The 26471-nt window shown below is 43.4% G+C and overlaps 1 protein-coding gene across 4 annotated transcripts in view; it reads left to right on the forward strand.

Annotated features, from left to right (window-relative positions):
• The window catches only part of LOC147011477 (protein NDRG3-like), a 161324-nt gene that overhangs the window by 110646 nt on the left and 24207 nt on the right, over window positions 1–26471 (forward strand). For all 4 annotated transcript variants that reach the window (XM_085856892.1, XM_085856891.1, XM_085856893.1 and 1 more), the window contains 5 exons: window positions 4102–4207; window positions 7618–7738; window positions 8240–8302; window positions 18768–18828; window positions 20442–20528. In XM_085856892.1, coding sequence (XP_085713018.1) covers window positions 4102–4207; window positions 7618–7738; window positions 8240–8302; window positions 18768–18828; window positions 20442–20528 — 438 coding nt within the window. The remainder of the gene's footprint in view (window positions 1–4101; window positions 4208–7617; window positions 7739–8239; window positions 8303–18767; window positions 18829–20441; window positions 20529–26471) is intronic.

Here is a 26471-nt window from a genome sequence, read left to right on the forward strand (position 1 = left end):
TCTAACACCATCCCTACCATGAAGCATGGTGGTGGCAGCAATCATGTTATGGGGATGCATTTCAGTGGCAGGGACTGGGAGACGTGTAAGGATATCAAGTGAACAATGAATGGAGCCAAATGCAGGCAAATCCTTGAGGAGAACCTGCTTCAGAGTGCAAAAACACCTTGGACTGTGACAAAGATTTACATTCCAACAGGACAATGACCCCAATAATACAACCAAAGCAACAATGGAATGGCTTCAGAAGAAGAACGTGAAAATCCTTGAGTGTCCCAGCCAAAGCCCAGACTTGAATCCCATTGAGAATCTGTGGAAAGACTTGAAAATTGCTGTTCACCGACGCTCCCCATCAAACTTGACGGAGCTTGAGAAAATATGCAAGGAAGAATGAGAGAAAAATCCCCAAATCCAGATGTGCAAAGCTGATACAGACATACCCAAGAAGACACGAAGCTGTAATCGCTGCCAAAGGCATTTCTCTGAATTATTGACTTCGGGGGCTGAATACTTATGTAAAGTGGATATTTCTGTGTTTTGGTTTTAATAAATTTGTAATTTCTTAAAAACGTGTTTTCACTTTGTCATTATGGAGTATTTTGTTTAGATCGGTGACGAAACAATAATTTAAATTAATCCATTTTAAATTCAGGATGTGACAAAATCGAGGGGTGTGAATACTTTCTGAAGGTGCTGTATATCGCATGATTTTTCAAAACGTTGTGGACGAGTTTTCACAAAATTAGGTGGACGAGTTGATTTGGTGACAAGAAGATGCCGATAGCTTTTGGTTGAGGTCCGGATCCAGACTTGGCCTATCGGTGTGGTACAAAACGTCATCCGTTCAGCCTGGAGATCTGCGCTCTACCAGGTGCCGTTGTCGTTCAACCATGCAATAATGGGGGTTTCCCTCACCCCTGGCCAGAAGTGGGGAAAATGGTGACGTCGCTGTGACATGACGCCTTTCTTTTCGATGTTTTTTGCTGCTCTTCGGTTCAGTGTCCATGTATTCACATCATCAACACTTGCCAAGGGTTGTGATGAGTCAAACATTTCACCATTATTTCTGTACACTCTCATCTATCTATCCGTCATTCGTTGAGTTTGTGGTTTGCATGGCATTTTGCTTTGCGGAATATGCAACGGGCTTGTGTCGAGCTTTTAATATTGTAATAATTATGATATTATCAGTAAGTAATATAGCATATTGTTTTGATGGAGAGGGAAGTTTGGGAAGTGTCTGGTGGGTTTTGTTTTTGGATACGATGTTTTTCTCTGTACAGCATTCATTAACCATTTGTTTTTTGTCCTGTTCTGAGGGTACGAGCAGCCTGTTTGATTCTGGCTTCTTCGTGTTCCATTTTATCTATTTGCTTGCTGAAATGTCGGAGCAAATGATTACGTGGTTTGTGAAAATTTCAGGTCAACCACAGATCTGTAATGTATGTATTCTATTAGGTACAACTTCAAAAGAGCAAGTTTGAAGGGGAGAGGAGGAGATTGGGACCATACTCTGTGTAGAGCGTTGGTGCTGCTTAAGCAGTCTCCTTGGCTATTGGGCACAATCCTGGACGGGTCGCCACTCCGACACAGTATACCAGCATGCTGGCACTCATTTTGCCGACCTCGGAAGGATGACAGGCCAAGTTAACCCCACCTGGTATTAATTCAACAGCTGAGCGGAATTTGAAATCAGGACCCTCGGATCCAAAGCCCACCACCCTAACCATAAAGTCAACACCAGGCATATAGTTGTTGAACTCTGGGAAAGGTTCGAAACAGCATAGCGCTTACCTTGTCAGTCTTCTTGGGTTGCTTTATGCAGCTTCTTCACCTGGAGGAGCGTGGGAGGGGTCAATTGTATATTTTTATATTGTGCAAGTCTTGTGACAAAATGGGTGTTGAATTTGCGTTGATTTGTTAATGTTGTTTTTTTTAAATTATTATTCTTTTTAAAGGTGAAAATGACTGCATGCTTACTTGCCTTATCAATTGATTTTGTGCGGAATAGTGTAGTCAAATTTGTAGATTGTTTAAAATGAAGTGTGAGTGGACTGGATGTGGGAGAATTGGGTTGCCTGGTGAATTTTAACCAGAAAATGTTCAAGTTTATAGTGCATTTTGGGTTAAATCTGTTTGTCAGTTTGTAGCATTTGTTTGAATGTTCGGGCTCTTGATGTTAAGGTTTGCATGTAATCCTTATTGGCAAAGATGATATTTGGAATGGATACTCCGTATGGTCATGTGCACCATACACTACAGCTGTCCACACTCCCCTCCGAGCCATCTTGCCTGGGTTTGAATCTCGACCCAGCTATAAACTATCATCCTGATGTCTCATGGGCAGGGCGAGTCATCGATGTGTGTGCCGTCCATTTGATGGGCCTTGTGCCAGAGACCTGTCTGCCAGCGTTGGATGTTGGTGGGCGCTCAAGACTCCACGGTATCTTTCATGAAGAGCAGGCGAGTTATCACCAGCACCCCAGGAACAAATTACAAAAGCCTTCCCAAACCCTCATCAACCCACGTTGGCAAACGAGTGTGCCAAAACCCCAGCATGTGTTGAGGCAGGCCTTCATCCTGCAGTGGCCTGAAATCAAGCTGTTGATGATGGTCATGTGCTTCATCTTAAAATTTACAAATTTCTCAGAGAAATACCCACTAGATGCAATTTGTACACTTGCCTGCACACACATACTTTGACTTGAGGTCTTGCATCGAGCAAGAAGAAGATCGAGCCATCTTGAATACTGTAATCTTAAATTGAGTTTTTATGACTTGGTATATTCAATCAAGGACGATGTATCGGTGTGATGGATGGCTTGCATAATTTATATACGCCGTTCCACTGAAAACCACCAAGAGTACATCTTCTGAATTTAATAATAATAATGTGTTTTAAGATGGTTTAAGATTCTAATGGATCAGTGGTTTTTCTCTTCCGTTGGTAATTGGTGATAAAATCTGGGGGTATAGAGCTTTGAGGTTGATGAATAAAGGTCAAATGAAAAGGGTGTTTTTCCATCAAACTTTGTGTAACAATGCCAGGGAGAGTCGTTACGTTGAAGTGAATTTGTTCGAGATTTCACTGAGAATTTTGCTGTGAGCGTTGAGACGTCGACCGGTGGGAAAAGGATGGTTGGCACAGCTCTGGCCATGAGATGGTATTGGTTGGTGAGGAAGTGGTGTCCCGTTTGAGTATTCTTCGTGCCATGTGGGGTCAGACGCATCACACAGCTTGTCAGATCGTCTTTCGTTTTTTTTGGGGCACTTTGCAGGTCTCGTATTTGAATATTCTGTCGTCTTACCCACCTCGTCGGGCAACGGACGTCGGTGGCTCGAGGAAACCATCCCTTCTTAGTTCTTCCCTTCTTTGTCCCATGACCCTGTTCCATTCAGCCTTTCCATGTCACAGTTAGCTTATGGGCTTACAGGACAGCTCGGGGGTAGGTAGCATTCTCACCTGTGAGCAGTCCTATCTGGAGTTTGATTTCTGACCCAACCGTTTATCTTTAGTGCTTCATTGGTGGTTCATAGGCCTGCCGTTGTGTGACTTCGCCATCCTTTGAAAGAGACTTGATCCTGTCCATGAGCATTTGCTTGTGGATATTAAAGATCCCATGGTTCCTTTCCAAAAGGTTAGACCATTGTGTCTGAGTGACTTGGCCAAATCCTTAAATTTCTCCAGTTACAAGTTCTGCAAATGGATACATGCTGGGATATAGAGTGGGGGAGGGGGGGTGGGTGGGGAGAGTGATTATTATTTTTTATTTTTTTTTATTTATTTTTAGATTTTTACATTTTTTTTTTAGATTTTTTTTAGATTGTTTGGAAACTTTAGATTTTTTTGCCTTGGATGTCTTTAACCACACTTTTTGCATTCTTTCGACCATATCAAATGATTAATTGGGTGCAACTCGGAAGATGAATCTCGACGTTGAGATTTTTAAAACTGAATATCTTGAATGCAAAAATACAATTTGGAATTTGCTGATGGCGAGAAAGCCTCGGGAAGCCCACAGTCATGTACCGATGAGAAGGGATTGTCGTTGCTTTTGGACTCGGTACTGCCTTGCTGAATGGTGACCGTGCTGTTTGCAGGAGCATGATGTGGAGACTCCGTACGGGATGCTGCACGTTACCGTGCGTGGCACACCACGTGCCAACAAGCCAGTCATCATGACGTACCATGACATCGGCCTTAATCGTGAGTTTGATCAGCGGTGCGGTTCAGGGTACCGTCTACTATCGCAGTATTGTCTCATTGTACCAAACCCCCACCATTTTACTTTCCTCCACAAACCCCCTTGTTTGTTTAGACACGCATGCGAGGGTGTTAAAATAATTTTATCTTCAGATCGTCATCTTCGTCCTCATCCTCATCTTCTTCTTCTGCTTCTTCTTCTTCTTCACTCCCATCTTTTTCATCTTCTTTACCCTCATCTTCTTCACCCTTGTATTCACTAAAATGGACCATTTTCATTCCATTGGCATCGGGAAGCTTAAACCCACTGAACACTGAGAAAAATGACCGTTTGGAAACTCTAGAGAGGACATCTGTGCCGAGTTTCACTGCAAGACCATTTTTTTTTTGTGGGGGGTGAGGCTTTCATTTCCCTCTCGTAGGGTGCTGGGGAAGCTTGACGAACCTTTATATATTATTAGCATTTCATTTGCACTTGTTTGTCTTCGACTAATAGCTCCTTGACCTGTTTAGCTCCGACTAAAAAAAATTTCACTGGCGTCGTTTCGTACCACGTTGGTGAAAGCTCAAACGGTTTTGGTTCGTCACGAGTCATCCCAAAAGGGCATCTCGTAGCTCTCGATAAGATATTTTCTGTCTGCGGAAGAATGTCCTGGAAATATTCCAACGGATTGTCACGCGAGAAGCAGAGACAATACGTTGCCTGTTGGTTCTCGTCTGTCCCGAAGGCACAAGACTGGTTCGCAACACGTGCTGTGAGGGGCAGCTTTGTGATCCACAACATCAAAACCACATTCCAAGCTTGTGCATAATTTGGATTTTTCAGAACTTTTGTGGAGCTCGCTATAACCGTCTGCCAAAGTTTGTGTCCATGCTGAGGTCCTGATTAGTTGGTCTTTAAAAATATTGATTTCCTTCTTTGTAAGACATTGTCCAAATGACCTGCTTTGTGAATTAAAGGTGGTGTGCCTTCCCCACCCACCAAAGAGATTACAGCAAACGTAATCTGTACATTGTCGGACATTGTGCTGTATTTGATGAGGGGTGGATTCAAGAGGACGTTGATGGTATGGCAACCACTACGGAGACGAAGGAGAAGCTGACGTTTTCCGTATTATACCTTCGTCTGAGGAAAAGAGGGCTTGATGGAGTGGTGTTACTCTTTTCCTTCGTCGTTGGTTCGCACTCAAAATCTCAGCTTTTCCTTCCTTTCCATCCATAGTGGTTATCATACCTCGTCCAATGTCCTGTTGATTTCACCCATTGTTCTACTTGTCCGCCGATGCACATCGACACTTTACCTTCACAAAGCATAACTAATTCGTCACTTGACTGTGTGTGATCGTCGAATAATGTTTGAAGTCTATTCCTCAAGTGATTTGGGATCGATCTTCCTGCAAAATGCCCCCCCTCCCTCTGGAAATTGATTGTGGGTGAGATGATGTCATCGTTGGAAGAAAAATGGTTGAAAATGCAAGTTAAATGGAAAACTCGGACCAATGTGGTGATTTTCCTGTTTGGATGCGACGACTACTGATTAAAAACAAAATGTCCAATTTGGGTTGTTGTTGTGAAACCACTAATACCTTCTGTTAACACTTCTGTTCTATTCAGCCGAGCCAGAGCAACGAAACTGCTTTGTTGGAGAATTTTATTTTCCTTTTAAATTTTTTTTATTTTGTGACATTCACAAAAAAAAAAACCCGTGAGTTCCCCCGTCTGCGAACATTAATTGTAGCATTGGTGCAAAAGGACGACAGATCACCCACTCGCTCACCCCAAGAAGACCGAGAGCCTCATTCAGTGGATCATTTGTTTTTTTCCATCGCCCACATCCGCATCCCTGCTTCACCCGAACGCCATCCTCCTCTTAAATGCACCCATCCCATAGGATGTGGAGGTGGCTTTCTGCATACCCGCTGCAGGTTCCTTTCGTACCATCTTCACGAGCAGTAGGCCACAAGGTGGCATAATTAGTAGTCTGCATGGCGTGCGTCTCAAACAGCTTGCGGCGTGGCTATCAAGGTCACCTTCAGACCCCACCATGTCATGTGACTGTCTGGCACAGAATGCTGACTTCGATTATAAAAACTGTATACAGTACCCATAATATTTAGGGTATTTTGGATTTTTTTTTTTTTTTTTTGTCTTGGTGTAGTTTGAAATCAAAATAACCCTGGAAGACAAATTCAATCGAATTGGTGTTAAGATGAAAGGTGGGTTTCCAATCCCCTCTGTGTCTCATTTCCACCACATAATCTGGTGGGGTTGACGGTAGCTTCCCATGTCATAACACTTCCTGATTCCCGATTGGATGCAAATGCTCATCCTCTGTCGGTTTATGGTGGGGGTGGCTCATGCTCGTATCCGTAGGGAAGGAGGACTCGACCTATGTCACAAGTTCCCATTTAAAGTAAAAATCCTGTTATCAGGGTATCAAGAAGGATGGCCGAGGTGGTTCAACATTCTCTGGAAGAGTTGAGAAGTTTCAGAGAACATGCAGCTTTCGATTTGGAGTTCCCATTTGGAATTTGCTGGGTTTTTTTTTTCTTTACATTATCGAGGCTTATGGAAGAGTGAGGTTAAAGAGGGGACAAAACTATCTCTATTTCGTCTCTTTACCAAATCTTCTGTGTTCTCTATTTGCCGTTCTCACTATGAACGTTTCCACTCTTTCCCTGTGTAATGTTTGTTTCTTCAGCGTCTTTCGTATCATACCTTTTATGCATTACTTATTTTTAGGACTGACAGGTTGGTCTTTAGATACGCGCACTCTCCTCCAAAGCCGCCTAACCTGGGTTTGAATCCTGACCCAGGTATAAACTGTCATCCCAGTGTTTCACAGGCAGGGTGATTCATCAATGTGTGTGCCGTTCCTCGGATGGACATTAAGCCGGCGTCCCGTCTGCCAGCATTCGTTGGTGGACATTTAAAGATCCCACGGTGTGCTTCGCAAAGAGAAGGGGAGCGGTGGGGAAGCGATCACTGGTCCCATGAACTCTTTCCAAATTGCTGCCATAACCAGCAGAGGGCACTGAATTGGTGGCACAGCCGTGCCCTCAGTCAGTGATGCAACCTCACAGCCTTTTGCTGCATACAAATGAAGATCTCTTATTCATGAGTCAATTGTCATAAAAAATATATTTCATTTGCTTCGCGAAAAATTGTCATCAAATGAACTGCTCTCACATATGGAGAGTCCAGAGGTCAAATGCTAATTTTCTCTCTGCTGTGAAAGGCCAGAGTTTTGTTCACCGGTACGATTGAGCTTTAACATCAATTCATAATACAGGTTGTTATTTTTGTTTCTTTGTTTCACTCAAATTGAGAACGGTGGTGGTAATTGCTACGTAGCTTGTGTTCTTATAAGCCTGACCCCATTCCCTCAACCCCTCCTATTCGTCTTTATTCAGACAAAATGTGCTTCAACACACTATTCAACTACGAAGACATGCAGGAGATCATGAAGCACTTTGCCGTGTACCACATCGATGCTCCCGGAGCCCAGCAAGAAGCTCCGCAGTTTCCTTCAGGGTAAGGAGTTGCTCATCCTGAAAGCTCACCAAGCTTCGTTCATGGTAACTTGTAGTAGCATAGTTCAGTGCGATTCTCATTGTGACCTGTGTCACAAGCCTGGTGTTGGCTTGATCACGGTGGCTGGTTAAAGATCTTAGAGTCTTGTTTCAGCCCCTGTCGTTCCGTTAAATAACACTAGGTGGTTGACTCAGCCCGTCACCCTTCTGAGGCTAGCAAAATGAGTACCAGCTGACTGGATACGGCGGGGGTGGGGAGGGGGGGAACCAGCAGCCATAAGCTGCATTCAAAATAAATCTATGAATTAGTAACTGATTAAAGTTTAACTTGCTTGGTGTGTTCAAGCATCAAACCTAAGTTGTTGTTTTTTTAATCCTTTTGTGGGTCAGGTACAGAATTTTGTACTTTCGCTGATGGAATTTTGAAAAGAAGCAAACCATTTTATACCACCATGGTGTTTTCAGAGCACGTGACTTAATAAACATTTGGGTGCTTTTCCAGATACCAGTTTCCATCCATGGACCAGCTGGCTGAGATGATCCTGCCAGTCATTGAGCATTTCAGGTGAGCCATTGGGCCTAATATTTCCAGCTCCATGTGTCGGCCACTACACGATGACTGGTTAGATTTAATTGTCGGATGAAGATCAATTGCATTTGTATTTAATCTTCATCAATAATGAGATAAGGCAGGAAGCACATTGCATGTAAGTTGCTTTGGAGCTGAAAGGGCACGATTTTGGTCAAATTTCATTCAAAGGTTGCTTTTTTATCTTGCCAAAACGAAGTTTTTGCAAGATATGTTAGTCAGCTTGTATGTTTTTATTTTTATTTATTTTGTTTGTTTGTCTGTAATCACGTATTGATCACTCTGCAGAGCACAGTTATCATTGGAAATTTTTGTAACTTCGCATATCAGAGTCCTATGGAGGTCCCTTTCAGCGCATAAAATTTTCAAGGTCAAAGGTCAAGGTCACTTTGTCGCAAATCAGGGGAGTCGACGAAACCCTTATTTTTTGAGTAATTTTGATCGGATTGTCTTCAAACATCATGGGAATATAGTTCAGGGTCTGGCGCTCAGCTGATTAATTTTTGGTGGCGATCGGCCTTGACCTTCATGGTTAGCGCTGGAGGTCGAAAGTTTTTGACTCCAAGGTCAAATTTTGAAATCTTAGATACCATATCGAGTAATACCTCATATGAAAGCGCTTGATAAGTGCTTTCCAGATCTGTCAAAAGTTTGACGCTATACTGTGACGTCATTTGATGCGTCATGACGAAAAAACGGATTTTTCATGAAAATTTTATTTCCTCAGTTCTCATCAAAATCTCTTGATATTTCATGTACAACGGTCCTGGAGACATACCATTAACCGCACGAAAATATAAAGGTCAAGGTCAAAGGTCAAGCATCAAGGTCGACGAAACCCTTATTTTTTGAGTAACTTTAATCGAATAAATAAGTCACTCAAGTTCACATTTTGGCAAGATACTGGTCACCCTGGGGGTGACATTGGTTTTTTTTTATTTTGTTTTTCTTTTTTAAGTTTAGCCTCCTAACAAAATACTTGAAAGGTAAGTTGGGGAGGGTGGACATTGTTTAAGCATGCAGGAAGCCTGGCCTACCTGTGTTTTTAAATGGAGATTTGCAAATTGAGCAACAACTTCTGAAACACGAGGACATTGATCACACAGTACACTCCAGGATTGAAGACCCTAGAATGACGTACCAAAGGTTATGGATTAAAATCTGGCTAAAGGCACCAGTATCGATTGTCGTTACTCTAAATCTCTGCAATGTCATCTAATGTATGACGTCTTATCATATTGTCAATTAAAACCCAGCTGGCTCATTAATACCCTTCCGGAAGAAAATTATCCCCTGATTTTTTTTTTTTTTTTTTTTTTGTATACATTGTTGAGGCTCGTTGAAGAGCCGGAGCAGAATTGAATAGAACAAAATGGAAAGGGCGACATACCAATAGCAGAGTAGAGGTGTGAGAGGTCAAATGGAATGGGGGATGGACACATGGGGAGTGAACAAGCTGAGTTGTAGCAAGAGGAGGAACGGGATAGTGGGGAACAAACAAAAGTAGGTGAGGGAGAGGGTGGGGATCACAATAACCTGGAAAAAGGGAGTGCTTGGGAATGGGGTGATTTGGGGTTGAAGAGATAGAGTATAGATGGATTTGGGGGGGGGGAGGTGGAGTTGTCAGCAACCTGAGGTCGTGTTGAGTAACTGTATTGAAGTCCTGGAGGGAAGAATGGGACTGAATTAACTGGGGAAGTTGGTTCCACAGTCGAGGGTAAAGAGTAACAAATGATGGAGGTAAGCAGTAAGCCTGTATTTTATGAGTTTAATCAGAAGAGGGTGACTGGCAGATCATGTGCACCATGCAGAAACCTGACTGAAAGGGACAGAGTCGAGAAGGCAGGAGGGTGTAGATATGAATGTTGGGGGGTCTGTGATGCGAAATTAACAGGCCTACACATTCGGCTTCATCACAAGAAATCCCAATCATTTTGAGGGCTTTGCTGTCCATGGTGTCAGGGGGTAAGGTGTGATGCAGAAGAGAGCAGTACTCCCTCAAGCTCCAAATGAAGGCCTTGTCAGTTGTCAGAAGTTCAGATTGGCCAAGGAAATAAGTTACACGTCGGAGGATGCCCAGTCGGTGGCTGCCTTTGGAACCCGTCTCGGAAATATCGTCTGCCTCTGTTATCCGTTGGGGAGTCTTGTTCAAAACCTCGATTGATGACGTCACATTCGAGGTGTCACGACGGTGGTTCGGAAGTTTTCCGTTTATCGGTTTCTTTCTTGATCGCCATCATTTCCCTTGCGGTCCGTATCCCGCAATGCACGATGTGACAATATTAGGGCAGACTTTGATTTATTTGGCAAAACAAATCCAATTTTCCTTAAAAAACCACTTTGGGTGTTGAACTTGAAAAGTGAACAACTTTCATTTCTTTCTGTCTATTCCACCAACCACTTACTCACTCAACTATTCATTCGTTCACTTACCCACCGACTCGCTCAACCATTTGCTCGTTCACTTACCTGGTATTGGCTTCGTGGTTACGGTGGTGGCTTGGGATCCTAGGGTCCTGAGTTCAAGCCCCGTTGGCGGCTGAATTAATACACCAGGGGGTTGACTCAGCCTGTCATCCTTCCGAGGTCAGCAAAATGAGTACCAGTGTTTTCTGGTAGAGGGGCACTGCATCAGCAACAGTCACGCTTCCAAGAAATGGTAGCTGCCATACGCAAGAAAAAGTGGTGTGGGACCAGCTCCTGATTCTTTCAAGGTCTGCAGAGGGAAGAGGCTGCTGCTTGTCTGTCTGAAGGATGAGATGATATTGCAGAGGGTGGAATCGTCAGCAAAATGAATAGCAGGATTTTCCAGGGAATCAAACACCATTGCAGATTAACAACAAGACTGGGCCCAAGAAACTGCCTTGTAGCACTCCAGCCTTGATAGGGAGTGAAGATGAGAGGATCCTAGTAAGAGTTACATGCTGATTATGGGGTTGATGTCTGTGATCCATGAGAGGTGATGCTCCCTTGGATGCCATAAGCAGAGTGTTTGGAAATCAAGGCTTGGTGCCAGACTGTATCAACTGATCGACATTTGTCCAGAGACTGCTCTGATTTCTTGTCTGAGATTGAGGGCTTCCATCCATTGTTGAAAGATTAGAAATAGCGTTTCCAGGGTAGAATGATTGGGTCTGAAACCCAACTGATTATATGAGTTGAGCCCGTTGGAGAAAAGGAATGATTTGATATCAACTGCAATGATTGATTCCATGACGTTGCTTATAATTGGAAGCAATCGAAGAGGCTTGTAGTTGAGGATCATGTTTTTGCACCATATTTGTGTATTGCAGTGATGTTTGCAAACTTCCAGGCGGACAGAAACTGACCCAGAGAGAATGATCTGGTGAACAGCAGAAAGAGGATGAACAAGAGCAGCAGAGCATGTTTTTTTAGGACACGTGCATTGATGCCATCTAGGCCTGTTGCAAAATTAGTCGAGGTAAACTAGAAACTTCTCATCTTCTCAGGTGAGAAACATGCAGTTTACAGGACCAGTTTGGTATGAGAGGGTAGGGTAGGTAGGTAGAGGGAGTGAAGTGTTGGGTACTCAAGATTTGGAAGCAAACACAAAATTGAGGTACTTGGCCTTCTCATGAGCAACCAGCTGTGGTGTCATTTGAAGTGAGGGAAGGGATGGATGGATGGATGGGGAACTGACACCAGAGATGGGTGCCAGCAGATATTTGAAGAAGGATACAGGTTTGAGTTCAACCTTGAGGTTGGCCAGTTGATGTTTTATGGCTTTTCTGAAAGTGGACACTTGTTCTGGGCTTTGTGGAATGATCTGAGGTTGCCTTCGATTGGATTTGCCTTTCAGGAAGAGAAGGCAAGTATATATATATATATATATATATATATATATATATATATATATATATATATATATATATATATATATATATATATATATATATATATATATATACATACTTTTTTTTATTTTTTTTTTTGAGGAAATCTCAGCACAGCGTTCTGTGTACCAGGGGTGAGAGGATGAGTGTGATGACTGCAGACGAGATGGTACAACTCTTTACATAAGGGAAACCAATCTTGTGTGGAAGGATTTCCAGGCAGTATATTAAGATCAGGAAGGGTAGAAATGAAGGACCAGTCATGACATGAGAAGATAGCTTGTAAGCCCTGCCAGTCAGCTCGAGTAAACTGCAAGACTCTGCAGTGCTGAGGCAGCTCTTTGACAATTGCCAGATCGATGTTGACACTCACAAGCACTTGATCAGATTACCCTATTTTGGCAGAAGAGGAACAGTTGATGTTGGTAATGATGAATTTTCGTTCCAAGCCCAGAAGGGAGGACATGCCACTGAGAGAAATCTCTTTCGGAAAGTACACCGATTGGGTGAGGCCCATAGTCACATAAGCCTTTGTAATGCCGTGGCTGGTTGAAGAGTTACTAACACCGAGCGGCCTAGCCAATTGGTATGGTGATAGTTGAAATCGACGCATATGAGGAAGAGAGTTGGAATCTCGGTTTGTGATTCTCTGTCTGAAGGAGTGGGTGGGGTGCTGGGGATGCAAAGTAGGAAGGTGTGACAAGGCACTTATTTGTGAGTTATCCAAGGATGGAGCAAAAAGGAAGTGTAGAAGGGAAAGCAGAATGGGAGAAAAGTATTTGGAAATGAGTACATACTGTGCCTTCAGAAAGTATTCACACCCCTCGACTTTTGTCAGGTTTTGTTGTGTTACTGCATGAATTTAAAATGGATTAACTTTTTTTTTTAATTGTCGCTGATCTACACAAAATACCCCATAATGACAAAGTGAAAACATGTTTTTAGAAATTTTTACAATTGAAAATGAAAAGCCGAAATATCTTGCGTCAATAAGTATTCAACACCCTGAGTCAACACTTTGTATCGGCGCCTTTGGCAGTGATTACAACTTCGAGTCTTCTTGGGAATGTTTCCATCAAATTTGCACATCTGGATTTGGGGATTTTCTCCCATTCTTCCTTGCAGTTTTGCTAAAGCTCTGTCAAGTTGAATGGGGAACGTTGGTGAACAGCAATCTTCAAGTCTTTCCACAGATTCTGCGCTTTAACTGGGCCACTCAAAGACTTTCACGTTCTTGTTCTAAAGCCATTTCAGTGTTTCTTTAGCTGTACACTTGAGGTCATTGTCCTGTTGGAACAAAAATCTTCGTTGCAGTCTGTCTTTTGCACTCTGAAGCAGGTTCTCCTCAAGGATTTGCCTGTATTTGGCTCCATTCATTGTTCCCTCTATCCTTGCAAGTCTCCCAGTCCCTGCCACTGAAAAGCATTCCCATCACATGATGCTGCCACCACCATGCTTCACGGTAGGGATGGTGTTGGATGGGTTATTCCACCAGACGTAGTACATTCAGGCCAAAGAATTCGATTTTCAAGTTTTTGTTTCATCAGACCACAGAATATTTTGCCTCATGCTCTCAGTCTTTCACGTGCTTTTTTGCAAACTCCAGGTGTGCTGTCATGTGCCTTTTTCTCAGGAGTGATTGCTATCTGGCCACTCTTCCATAAAGCCTGTATTTATGAAGTGCTCCCGAGATTATTGTCCTTCCAGAAGGTTCTCCCATCTCAGGCAATGAGTTCTGTAGTTCTGTCAGAGTGGTCATTGGGTTCTTGGTCACCTCCCTGATCAAGGTCCGTCCATCCTTGCCCGGTTGTTCAGTTGGTCAGACTGACAGCTCAAGGAAGGGTCGTGGTAGTTCCATATTCTTTCCATTTCCTAATGATGGAGCTCACTGTGCTCTTGGGAACTTTCAACATGATAGAAATTGTTTTATACACTTCCCCAAATTTGTCTTCTCACAATTCTATCTTGGAGTTCATGGAAGAGTTTCTGCTCTGACTTGCACCGTCAGCTGTGGGACCCATTAACGCTTGAATCTAGCATTTTGATGAAACTTGGACACAAGCTACCAAGGATATAGAAAGGTGTGTTTCTTTCTAAATCATGTCCATTCAGTTGAATTGGCCACAGGTTGACTCAATCTAGTTGTAGACATCTCAAGGGTGATCAAAGGAATTGGGTGCACCTGAGCTCAGTTAATAGTGTTGTGGCGAAGGGGTTGAATACTTCCTGACGCAAAACATTTCAGGTTTTCATTTTTAATTAAATTGCAAACATTTTTCTAAAAACATGTTTTCACTTTATCATTATATGGTATTTTGTGTAGATCGGTGACAATTATTTTTAATTTAATCCATTTTAAATTCAGGCTGCAACACAACAAAATGTGACAAAAGTCGAGGGGTGTGAATACTTTCTGAAGGTACTGTGTGAAGGTAGAAGAATTTTAATTTCTTATTTGTAAAGATTTTAACTGATGGAGTGGAGATTGGGATGAAAAGTTTGAGTTAATGAATTAATAAATGCATTGAGAATTAATGACATTTGCTATTTGAGGTTGTTTTGAGAAGGAATGAAGGGAAAAAGGGAATGATTTTGAAGCATGGTGGAAGGGGACTGATTTAATGAGGGGAATATTTCTGAAGGAAGTCGACCAAAAATACGATAGACAAAAAAAAATGAAAGTACGGTGCACGTTTTTATTATTATTATTATTATTATTATTATTATTGAACTGATGGCATGAGGGAGGAATAATTGAAGTGAGATAGTGAATAATTGGACACGGGATGGAGACATGCTAAGTGGGTAACAAACAAACAAACATGGGTGAAAAACATAACCTCCATCCACTTTTCGTAGTGAACGTGAGAAAAACCAGAGAGTTGGTGTCAAAGCCACCCAATGCTCGCCTGTTTATACATTTATCGTTTTGAAAAGACGAGTCTAATAATTAATATTTTTTATAAAGCATTGCAGTGAAGTCTGATCCAAATAATTCCAAAGCAATATATGTATTTGTATATTGTAATCAGTAACAAGAGCGCAGGTGAGCACAATATATGCCCGAACAAGAAGGTATATACAGAATTGTGCTACGAAATGGAAAACAGCATCCTGGTTGTCATGGCAACCACTTAAGATGACGAACGTATGTCACGACACACCGTCTCCACAGTCTGTACCTATGTACCAAATATGAAACGTGAAAGTTGAAAACTTTGGGAGTGAGAGTGCGGACAGGAACGGATGGAAAACAGCATCCTGGTTGCCATGGCAACCACTTTCGATGACTAACCTTTGTCATGACACACCGTCTCCGCAGTCTGTACCTCCGTACCAAATATGAAACGTGAAAGTTGAAAACTTTGGGAGTTAGAGTGCGGACAGGAACGGACAGACAGACAGACGGACGACCGGTATCACATAATACGCCCCGATATATATATATATATATATATATATATATATATATATATATATATATATATATATATATATATATATATATATATATATATATATATATATATATATATATATATATATATATATATATATATATATATATATATATATATATATATATATATATATATATATATATATATTGGGCGTATAAAAAATAGTGTGGTCGATAAAAACAATGGAAAGGAAAAAATAACTTGCACCAAAAACTTAAACATTTATCACGCTGACGCTCATGCCGGGGGTATCACTTGAGCTCTGTTCTTCGAACAGGCGAGCTAAAGACGGGTAGGCCCAAAACTATCCGAGCCTGAGACGCGGAATCCATCCATCCATCAGGACCATGCTCTGTGCAGAGCGTTCGTGCTGTCTAAGCGGTCTCCTTGGCTATTGGGCACAATCCTGGACTGGTCGCCACTCCGTCACAGGATACCACCAAGCTGGTACTCATTTTGCTGACCTCAGAAGGATGACGGGCTGAGTCATCCCCACCTGATATTAAATCAACAGCAAAGCAGGATTAGAACTCAGGACCCTCGAGTCTCAAGCTCACCACCTTAGCCATTAAGCCAACACCAGGCATACACGCAGAATCAGAATAGATAGAATGAGCTTGAAAAAATACATGGGTGTTCGTACGCAATGTGAATAATCGACACATGGAACACAAAATCAACGGTAACACGGACCAATCCATGAACGATTACTTAGCTTTTTGGAAGCAGATCACTTGGAGGAGCAAGAGAAGCAACCACGACCATGAAACCTTGCTTTGTCTGATCTGTGTGTGGTTGCGGTTGAAATCTGCACTTTGTAGTTTCCTCAAAATACTTTCAAGGCACCTTGGGATGAACACTAAATTGTACCATTGGAATGGAGCCAAACCATTCTCTGAAAATAAATAAATACACCAGAAATCCTTAAAAGGTAATGCTAGTTTTACAGTGAATATTGTAATGCATTTAATCTTCATGAATAAAACTTTATAACGAGCAGTTGTGCCATATCTGGGCATGCATGACCTCATTGGTGCCTATTTTGGTGACGAGAAAACTGGAATGTATTCTGGTCTGAAAATTTTTTGGTTAAAATTATCAGGTTTTTTTGTTTGTTCGTTTTCCAAGTCTAAGCTCATGGAAGAGCTGATACACAGAAACATAACAAGGCAGGAGACGAGGGGTGGGAGAGGGAAGCACAAGATGGGGAGCAAAGACAATAGGATACCTGTGGAGGGTTTAGGGATGTGACTGAGTACATTGGATAAACAACTTGGTACTGCAGGGACTTTCAGGAAGGAAAACAGAGAATTTTGAAGGAGGTGGGTTTGGGGTGGATTAACGGGGGTAGTAAAGATCAAGATTTTGGATGGGGGAAGATAAGAGATGGTGATGAACAGCTGTTTTGAAGACCTGGAAGGAGGAGTGGGATTGAAGAGAATGTGGGGGGTTTGTTCCAGAGGCTGGAAAAAAAAGAGGAATGAAAGAGTGAAGGTGAGCAGTGATTCTTGATTTTGGCAGTTTCACCAGAAGAGGGTTTTTGGTGGACCTTGAGTGCCCTGAGGAAATATAGGAGGGGCAAGGCTGGAGAAGAGACTGCAGAAGACAGAAAGACCACCTTCCTGCCTCTTTTGAGAGAGTGAGACCCAAAGACTTGGCTTCATCATGGGAAATGCCAATGATCCTATAAGCCTCCGTTCCCACAGTGTGAAGTCAAGCTCAGTGTGAGGCAGGAGCACCACCCCAGAGGGAGGAGCAGTACTCCATCAGACTGTGGATGAAAGCTTTGTACGTGGTCAGGAGCTCAGGTGTGCCAAGGTAGGAGTTTGCACGACGTAGGATTCCCAGTTGGCAACTGGCTTTGTCGGCCAGCTTTGAGATGTGGTTTTCCCAGGAAAGATTGGGGCAGATCGTGAGACCCAAAAGCTTGAATGAAAGGACTTCTTCAAGAGGATTGTTGAGAAAGTAGATGGGGTTGTTTTCCAGATGGTCCTTTCGGAGAGCCATCGTGAAGGTGTGAGATTTGTCAGGATTGAAAGACGTATAGTTCAAGTGTTTGACCAGCTTGTGATTTTATCGAGATTTGCAGAGAGGGGAGAGGCAGCTGCCTGCCGATCAGAGGGATGAGAGAGATGGTACAGCAGAGGGTCGACTCATCAGCAAGTAGATAGATGATTTTCCAGGGATCTGAGAAATCGTTGATGAAAACCAGAAAAAGCACAGGACCAAGAACACTGCCTTGAGGAACTCCAGCCTGGACAGGAAGAGTGAGATGATTCCATTAAGGGCCACGCTTCTTTTAAATACTTAAAATACCTTGATTGTTCCATTGTTCGTTCACCTGGACTTTAGTCAGGTGAGCTTATGTGATCGAGCAGTGTTAGTGAGTCAGTCAGTCACAGCAGTCCGTAAACACTTGTCATTATTTCTTGAACCAAATGCACGATTTTGATGAAACTTGGCCAAAAGCTTCATATCTGATGCCTAATGAAGGTGTATTTGTTGCATCAAAATCTGCGCTCATTAAGGGAGTCTACAGGGGTTGTTTTTTTTTACCCCACCCCCCAAAATCAGGATATTTGCTCTCTTCTCCAAAACTACACACGCTATTTAGATGATGTACCAAAATTTATTGACCACATTAAAAGCTGTACTCATTGAAGGGATCTACCGGGGGGGGCGGTTTGACCCCCAAAATAGATATTTTCTCTCTTTTGCGAGAACTACACACACGATTCTGATGAAACTTGACAACAACCTTCATCACCCATGATCTACCATAGTTTGTTCATGGCATTAAAAAAAAATCAGGGTCCAAGTGGGTCTGCGAAGGGTTTGAGTGACTGCTGTTCCAGATATAGGTGAGCTTCAGGATGTGTGGTGCTATGTTTTTATTTTTTGTTTTATTTTTGGTCCACTGATGTCACCTACCATCATTCAATGGAACCTTTATCATTTCAGGAAATCTTTTAACATCATCTTTTTCACATTTATTCCGATTTCAGTTTTCTACTTGACCGGTTGGTTTCTGGGTTTTTTTTATTATATTTCTCATGTCACTGTTTGCAGTGGATGTTGCAGTATTTGCTGGGTCTGATTGTTGACATGTCTGTTTGTGTTTGGCAGCCTAAAAAGTGTCATTGGCATCGGGGTGGGAGCAGGAGCCTACATCCTCACTCGGTTTGCCGTGAGTTCCCCAGTCATAAAGCAATCCCCACTTTGTCCCATTATGCTTATTTTTGGTTATAAAGTTTTCAGTTTGCACTGCACAAATTTGGTTTCTTAAATGGAGCATAATATTTACGACAAGAGATTTGTCTTGATTCGAAATATTTTCAGACAAAGTACGTTATAAGTGGAATGCTTATTTTTATTTTTAAATTTGTTTTCAAAGTCTAGGCTCATAGAGTTGCTTGAATGTATGCAAGTCATTGTGCTTGGTAGTGTTGCATTCAAAACAAATCTGTTCTTTTGCCAGACTGACACCTTGATTCTACTTTCAGTTTATGGTTCTTTTTAAATTATGTGACCAATTACGATGCCTCCCATTGATGGATATTTGCTATTGGTGGCTTTAGAAATGTTCTTACCCTTGTTTTGTGCTTTCAAGTGCAGTCTGCATGTTAACAAAATGGTTTTGATTATTTATTTTATTTTTGAATAAATTCATTTGGATCGAGTCGTTTTATCATGGGAAAGTTTTTGGTTCATTTCTGGGTATGATTGTGACATGTTGACATTTTGTTTGCAACCTTGTGCTCTTCTTTTGCATTTTGGTACTCAACTGCTCGGAATCGAGTGGAAGCAGGATGGTCAACTTGACGCTTATTCCATCGTTGAAAAGTGCGCTCACAATTGTTGTCAATACCAGCTTGATACTCATGCATCTGGCTTTTTTTTTTTTTACATTCGGCATGCCATGATGATTGCATGAGCAACAGGTTTTCGGGTTTTTTTTCTGCGTGAGAGAAGCTCGTGTTCTCATAACGGGTCATGTTAGATATTCCCTGTGTTCGTTGAGTGTTTTAGCTCGATCTGGCATTGGTGTATCAAATGATTGTCATGACCCATCTCAATAAGGCCTTTGGGATTTGCTGGCATTCTGCGAGGGAGTTTTCCAGTCGTACTGTAGTCTCGTGCCGTCTGCAAAAAAACAACAAAACAGACCAGGAGGCTACAAGAATGATTAAATTCGACATTTTTGAAAGTGATCAAACTACAAACTATCTGCAGTAAAATCGCCGTTCATGAGCTGTTTACTTTGAGCAATTGAAAGTCTTGGCAATGTGTTGTGATTCTCGCTGTTCATTGTGGCCGTGGCATCAGACGTCAGAAGCTTGTTGGCCAATTCTTGCTGTAGACCAACATACCCCTCAAAGCAACTAGCTTCCAACATCCTGCTGATTGTGCCTCTCTGCAGCATCAGGTTCGCCGCCATCCTGCTCCCGATCTACACACAATTGAAATGGTGGTAGTTTTGAAAGTTTTGTTTCCTATCTTGTGATGCATCAAACAAAACATTGGTAGCCTGCATTACTAACTACAAATTGTTTGTTCTTCATTCTATCATGATTAATGTTCTTTACAGCTTTTGTTTACAGGTTTGTTTGGTATACAGGTAAATGGGTCATTATTTATTCCCGCTCAAGCTTTCAGATGCTGATTGGTTGAAAAGCTTTGCCTTTTACAGCTTCTGATCAATTTTAGCTCGTGCTTTCGACGGTCTTTGCATGACATCAATAAATGTCCTCAACCCCACTCCCTCCCCCACCTCCCTCCCCTCTTTCTGGCAACCCACAGTTGAATCATCCAGCATTTGTGGAGGGTTTAGTGCTGATTAACATCGACACTTGTGCAAAGGGTTGGATTGACTGGGCCACTTCCAAGGTATCGCCAGCACCAGCAACCCTCTGATCTCCACCACACACAACACATACACAAATTAATGTGCAAGTCTAAAGCCACCTTGAAAATTAACATTTTTATTTAAACATTGGGCAGAGGTTGATAAATAAAATGGTATAATAATGATGTTTTATAAAAGAAAAAAAAAGAATTCATTTTTACAATATTAATTAATTGAATTTTAATACCAGAAAATGCCACCCATCACTTTGCTGACAGGAATACTAAAGGGGGAGAAAAGGAGGTGGCTCAAGAGAGGAGAGGTGTGTGAGCGAGGAGGGGGTGTGGGAAGGGAAGATTGTGTGACATGAGAGGAAGGGAAGGCAGACATGTGCTGGAGCATGGATTACGATTCCCACGATCTCGGTGATTCTGCATAGAATAACAGTGAAGATGAAAACAAAATGTCTGAAATCCATTTTCTACCGGTCATACTACAAATACGACCCGGAGACTAATGCCGCCCGGACACGAAAAGGAGAGTGGGAGGGGTTAGAGCAAGGATGAGAGAGAGAGAAAGGTAGGAGAGATCGCAGAGAGAATGTTATGCTTTATAAGCAACACACACACACACACACACACACGCACAAACACACTAGTGCTTGGCTGATCTCGGCAGGTTGGAGTGTGATTACCGACTGCAGTACGTACTGTATACAACCCAAAAACCTTGAGTAGCTTTCACCGAAAAACAACGTTGCATTGATAGACATTTCAGGGATATGGTCCCAAACAAAAATCTTTATAAACAGCTGCGTGTGACAGGTGAAAAATTAAAAATTAAAAAAATTGGCTCGGTAATTTAGAAAATACGTTGGTACGGCAAACGGCTCCGAAATTGAGTGTTTCACAACAACCCGCTCAGGGTGACTGCGCACGGCCCCGTCCGCTCAGGATGACTGCGCATGGCACGGCTAACCACTGCAGGGTCCTCGGCAAGTGGCTTAAGCACTCGAGCAGGCCCTCCAGTTCAATGGTTGATAAGGAGCGGCTGGCCAGGCTGTGACTGCATACCATATAGGATCCCTTTAAATTTAAAGCCAGTCTTCACTGTGCCCACAGCAGTTAAAGAAATGAAATGAATTTGTTCAAATAATGACTTTCTCCACAAAATAGTTGCCGTTTCATGTATAACAACCCTGGAGATGTCAGTTTAATCTCCCGTGAAATAAACATTGCAGATAATCCACGACATTGCCTGCTCGTCTGTGCACGCATTACGTGGAGCATCAGTTCACGGTCCGTGCATACATTATAACTTTATTTTTAACGTCTGTTTTTCACCAGATTTGCTTTGATGCCTTGTAGAGCATCCCGCGAAACCTCCAAAAATATACACAGATCTGGCAGACGCTATGGATAAGCAGTCCCTCTGGGGAACAGGACATGAGATCGAGCAGTGAATGCATTAGATCATCGAGCTCAATGAACCTGGTTAATTTTAGCACGTTCCTAAATAGTTTGTTCACTCAATATAATTCTCCAAACAGTTGGATAAGATAAGTTTAATGCTTTGGAAATTTCACATTTTATTTTTTACACATGCAGGAGAGACCATAGCCTTACTTGTTTAAAGTAAACAGGTATGTAGGCTTAGTTATAAGACTCGTTATTTCTTTAAATTATCAGATTTCAGATTTTGACACTTAATTAGTCCAGACGATATCCAATCCTCAAAGCTGAAATAATATTTTTATTTACACTTTAATTCGTCTGTGAGATTAGGTCACAGAAAATTGCATCGTACAATGCATGAAATCGCTCCAAGCTCCGAATTTGAAAACGATAGCACTGAAATTGTGATGTATACAGTGATTCGTAGCTATAACAGGCATTCTTGTAAACCATGTACCCGTACTAACCATGTAACTATAGGTACCATGTAAACTACAGGTACCATGTAAACCTGTACTAACCTGTTCCATGGTCGGGTTGTCGGCGACTAAACCGTCCCCCCCACCAGGTTTTCTGGTGAGGAGGGTGTTTGGATATGGACACCCAGCAGGATTAAAAACAAAACCTGTCAAAGGGTGGAGGAGCTCCTTGTGAGCCAATGGCCATCCATATCTAGTGCCCAACTGTGTCTACGGACGTCCTCCTGCAGTTGGGTTACTTTTTTATCAGGAGGTTGGTGGCAGGATTTTCACTCCGCAAAACACAAAAACGCAAAAAAATCTGAAAACCCACTCCGTGGGAGTACCTCCTGTGCAGCTTCCCTTCGCAGGGCAGCTCACCGGATGACGGGATTGGGGCAAAGCCTTCGGGACCCCCAATCTTTGATGATAGGAGGGAAACCACGGGGTAACATACCTGGGTCAGATTGCGGGAGAGTGTGTCGGAGTGGTGCTGAGGTGTCGTCCACCAGACGGCGATCTCCTTGGGTTAACCTGAGGCGGTCCCTTCGGGTGGGTGCCTGGAATGTCCTATCCCTAAGAGAGGATGATCACCTGTCTGTTATCATCTGAGCTCAAGCATTTGGACATCGGTATTGCAGCACTCTCTGAGGTTCGGAGACTGGATTGCGGCGAGATAATGGTGGGTGGTTACACCTACTATTGGTCTGGTCACTCTGATGGTTACCATACTCAAGGAGTTGCTGAAGCTGTGTCCAATAAGCTGACCCCAATGATAATTGAGGTAGCACCGGTCAACGAGCGTATTATGAGACTCAGGATTCGTCACTCCTTAGGTGTCATTTCCCTGGTCTCTGTCTATGCTCTGATTGAGGCGAGTGACCTCACCGTGAAGGACACATTTTACGCCACGCTCGAGTCTGTGGTTGATCAGTACCCCAGACGAGATACACTTCTAGTCTTCGGGGATTTCAATGCATCGACTGGAACTGATAGGGATGGTTATGAGATGTGTGTTGGTCCCCATAGGTCAGGAACTATGAACCAGAATAGCACTAAGTTCCTTGACTTTGCAAGAAGTCATGGACTTAGGGTGGCTGGTTCATGGTTTCAGCGCCCACAAGCTCATCGCTGGACTTGGTATTCCAATGCTGGCGGTGTGGCAAAGGAGATTGACCATGTCCTCATTGACGGTTGCTGGAGGATGATCCAGAACTGCAGGGTCTACCGGAGTGCTCAGTTTCTCAATACTGACCACCGGCTTGTTGTAGCAACTCCAAAGCTGCACCTTAAATCCTGGAGAATGGTACCATCCCAGCCGAGGCTGGATGTTGGCAAGCTCAAGGATGACAGAGCTGCTGAGGAGTTTGTGAACAGGCTGAGTGGACATTTGGGGTGTCTGGGTGCTTTGGGGGGTCCTGAAGAGTTATGGATTACCTTCAAGACCACCGTCCTTGATGTTGCCGGTGGATGTCTTGGAACTCACCGCAGGGCAAAGAAGAATTTTGTCTCTCAAGGGACACTGGATACCTTTGACCAGAGTCGCAGGGCCAGGCTGAATGGCAGAGCTGAGCTGTTCAGGGAGCTGAGGCGTAAAACTGTACGTGCACTAAGGGTGGACAAGGAGGCCTATGTGCGAGGAATCTGTGAGGGGGTAGAGCATCGCCTGTGAACAGGTGATTCTCGTCCCGCTTTCAGGGGAATTTGTGCATTGCGTTCATCCAAGCCCATCCCTCGGAGCACTGCAGTTAGAGCAGAGAGTGGTAGGCTCTTAACAGAGGAGTCTGAAGTGAAGGCCCACTGGGCCGGTTACTTTGAGCGGTTGCACCAGGCTGATCCACCAGCTGTCGAGTTGGACGTCAATGGTGTTACAATCCCTGTTGCTGGCCCTCCAATCAATTGTGGTCCACCTTCGATTGTGGAAACACGGGCTGCGGTGAACCGGTTGAAACAGGGTAAAGCTCCAGGGATCTGTGGCATCCATGCTGAACTTCTCAAGGCTGATGGAAATGCTGCACTCGTGTCGTTGCATGCAGTTTTGTGCTCTGCCTGGAACAAAGGCATCACCCCCAACTGATTGGAAGAGGGGCCTTGTTGTCCCTCTCTGGAAAGGGAAGGGTGATCGCCAAGACTGCAACAACTACCGAGGGGTGACGCTGCTCTCAGTGCCGGGCAAGGTCTTTGCTCGGATAATTCTTGATAGGGTTCGCCACCATCTGCTTGAGCACCAGCGTCCAGAGCAGTCAGGCTTTACACCAAAGAGGTGAACGATTGACCGTATCCTTGCTCTTCGTGTCCTCACCGAACTCAGACGAGAGTTTCGGCAGGGGCTGCTTGCAGCCTATGTTGATCTCTGTAAAGCATTTGATTCAGTGAATCGGGATGCCCTCAGGAGGATTCTTGGTCTTCGTGGGGTGCCACCAAAACTGATCGATCTGATGTCTGAACTCTACTCTGGTACTGAAAGTGCTGTGAAGTGTGGTGGTACCATCTCTGACTTATTTCCAGTTGTTACTGGAGTTCGTCAGGGGTGTGTACTGGCCCCCACACTTTTCAGCACTTGTATGGACTGGATTCTCGGGAGGATGTCGGAAAGATCAAGCTGCGGTGCATCGTTTGGGAATGTCAAGATCTCGGACCTTGATTTCGCAGATGATGCAGTCATCTTTGCGGAGACTTTAGATATCCTTTTGGGGGCCCTCGAGGTGCTGAATGAGGAGTCGGAGCCGCTGGGATTACGGGTTTCTTGGGTCAAAACTAAGATCCAGGCTTTCAATGACATCTTGGATGCTGCTGTCCTGTCTGTGCCTGTTTGTGGTGAGGATGTTGAGGTCGTGAAGAGATTCACTTACCTTGGCAGTGATATTCACGTCTCTGCTGGCTGTGAGTCAGAGGTCAATAGACGTCTGTGTCAGGCCTGGGGAGTCATGGATTCACTGGATCATGGGATGTGGCGCTGCCGGTACCTGTGCGGGAGGACGAAATTCCGAGTCTTCAGGTCCTTGGTGCTTCCAGTCTTGCTCTATGGATGCGAGACTTGGACTCTGACCAAGGATCTGAGACGGAGACTTGATTCCTTTGGTACCAGGTCTCTTCGGAGAATCCTTGGCTATCGCTGGTCGGATTTTGTGTCCAACGAGCAGTTGCTGAGAGAGAGTCGGATGAGATTTGTTACCTGCATGGTCCATGAGTGTCATTTGCGGCTGTATGGACATGTGGCTCGTTTTCCTGCTGCTGATCCTGCTCACCAGATTCTCTCAACGAGGGAGTCTCGTGAGTGGAGGAGGCCAATGGGCCGACCACGTGCCTCGTGGTTGCAGCAAGTTGACCAGCATCTCAAGGAGATTGGGATGGGCCTGGCATCTGCCTGGGGGAAGGCCAGACTGAGGCCCCTGGAGTACCGGCGGAAAGTGGACGCAGCGACGCGCTGTTCTGGCACATGCTTCCATACCTGACCTGAATAATATGAGTGAGGAAAGTGGGGAAAAAAACTGTCGTTAAAACATTCCGGCCTGTTTCAAGTTGAGGCATGGTTGAGCAGGCCAAAAAACATGATGGCTTCAGACCCAAGTGAGGTTACCTCGGTAGGATATGCCTTAAGACCCCATCGAACAGTGACTGAGGATGCACCTGAGAAAGGATATAATTAAATAATTGTTTTCAAAAGGAGTGTTTTAATTAACCCAAACACCCAATTTTCACTCTTGCACTTCCTTGGAATTTTCTTGGTATGCATGCAAATTTCAGGCTTCTTGGTTTCATGGTTTTTGGAGTTATGGAGGAGACACACTGACACACACTCACTGACATTTAATAGTGTCGATTTGGTGTGACTGCTTTACATGTAAAACAGCAAATATCCATTTTGAAATTATTTCCTGTAATTTCTGGAGAAATTTGATTGGGAGGTTGTTCCATGCATTCTGCAATATTTCCCACAATTCATCTTTTTAATTTTATTCATATGCAGGCTGTGGCTGCTTGGCTGCATCATTTTCTGGGGGCACTGCTGTGCCGCTGAGGCAATGCCCCCTGTTACTAGTAAACTGGTACTCATTTTGTTGACCTCCGA

Source organism: Eptatretus burgeri, chromosome 15 (genome assembly GCF_056783735.1).
Source record: "Eptatretus burgeri isolate ZD-2024b chromosome 15, Ebu_testis_v1, whole genome shotgun sequence".
Taxonomy (NCBI): domain Eukaryota; kingdom Metazoa; phylum Chordata; class Myxini; order Myxiniformes; family Myxinidae; genus Eptatretus; species Eptatretus burgeri.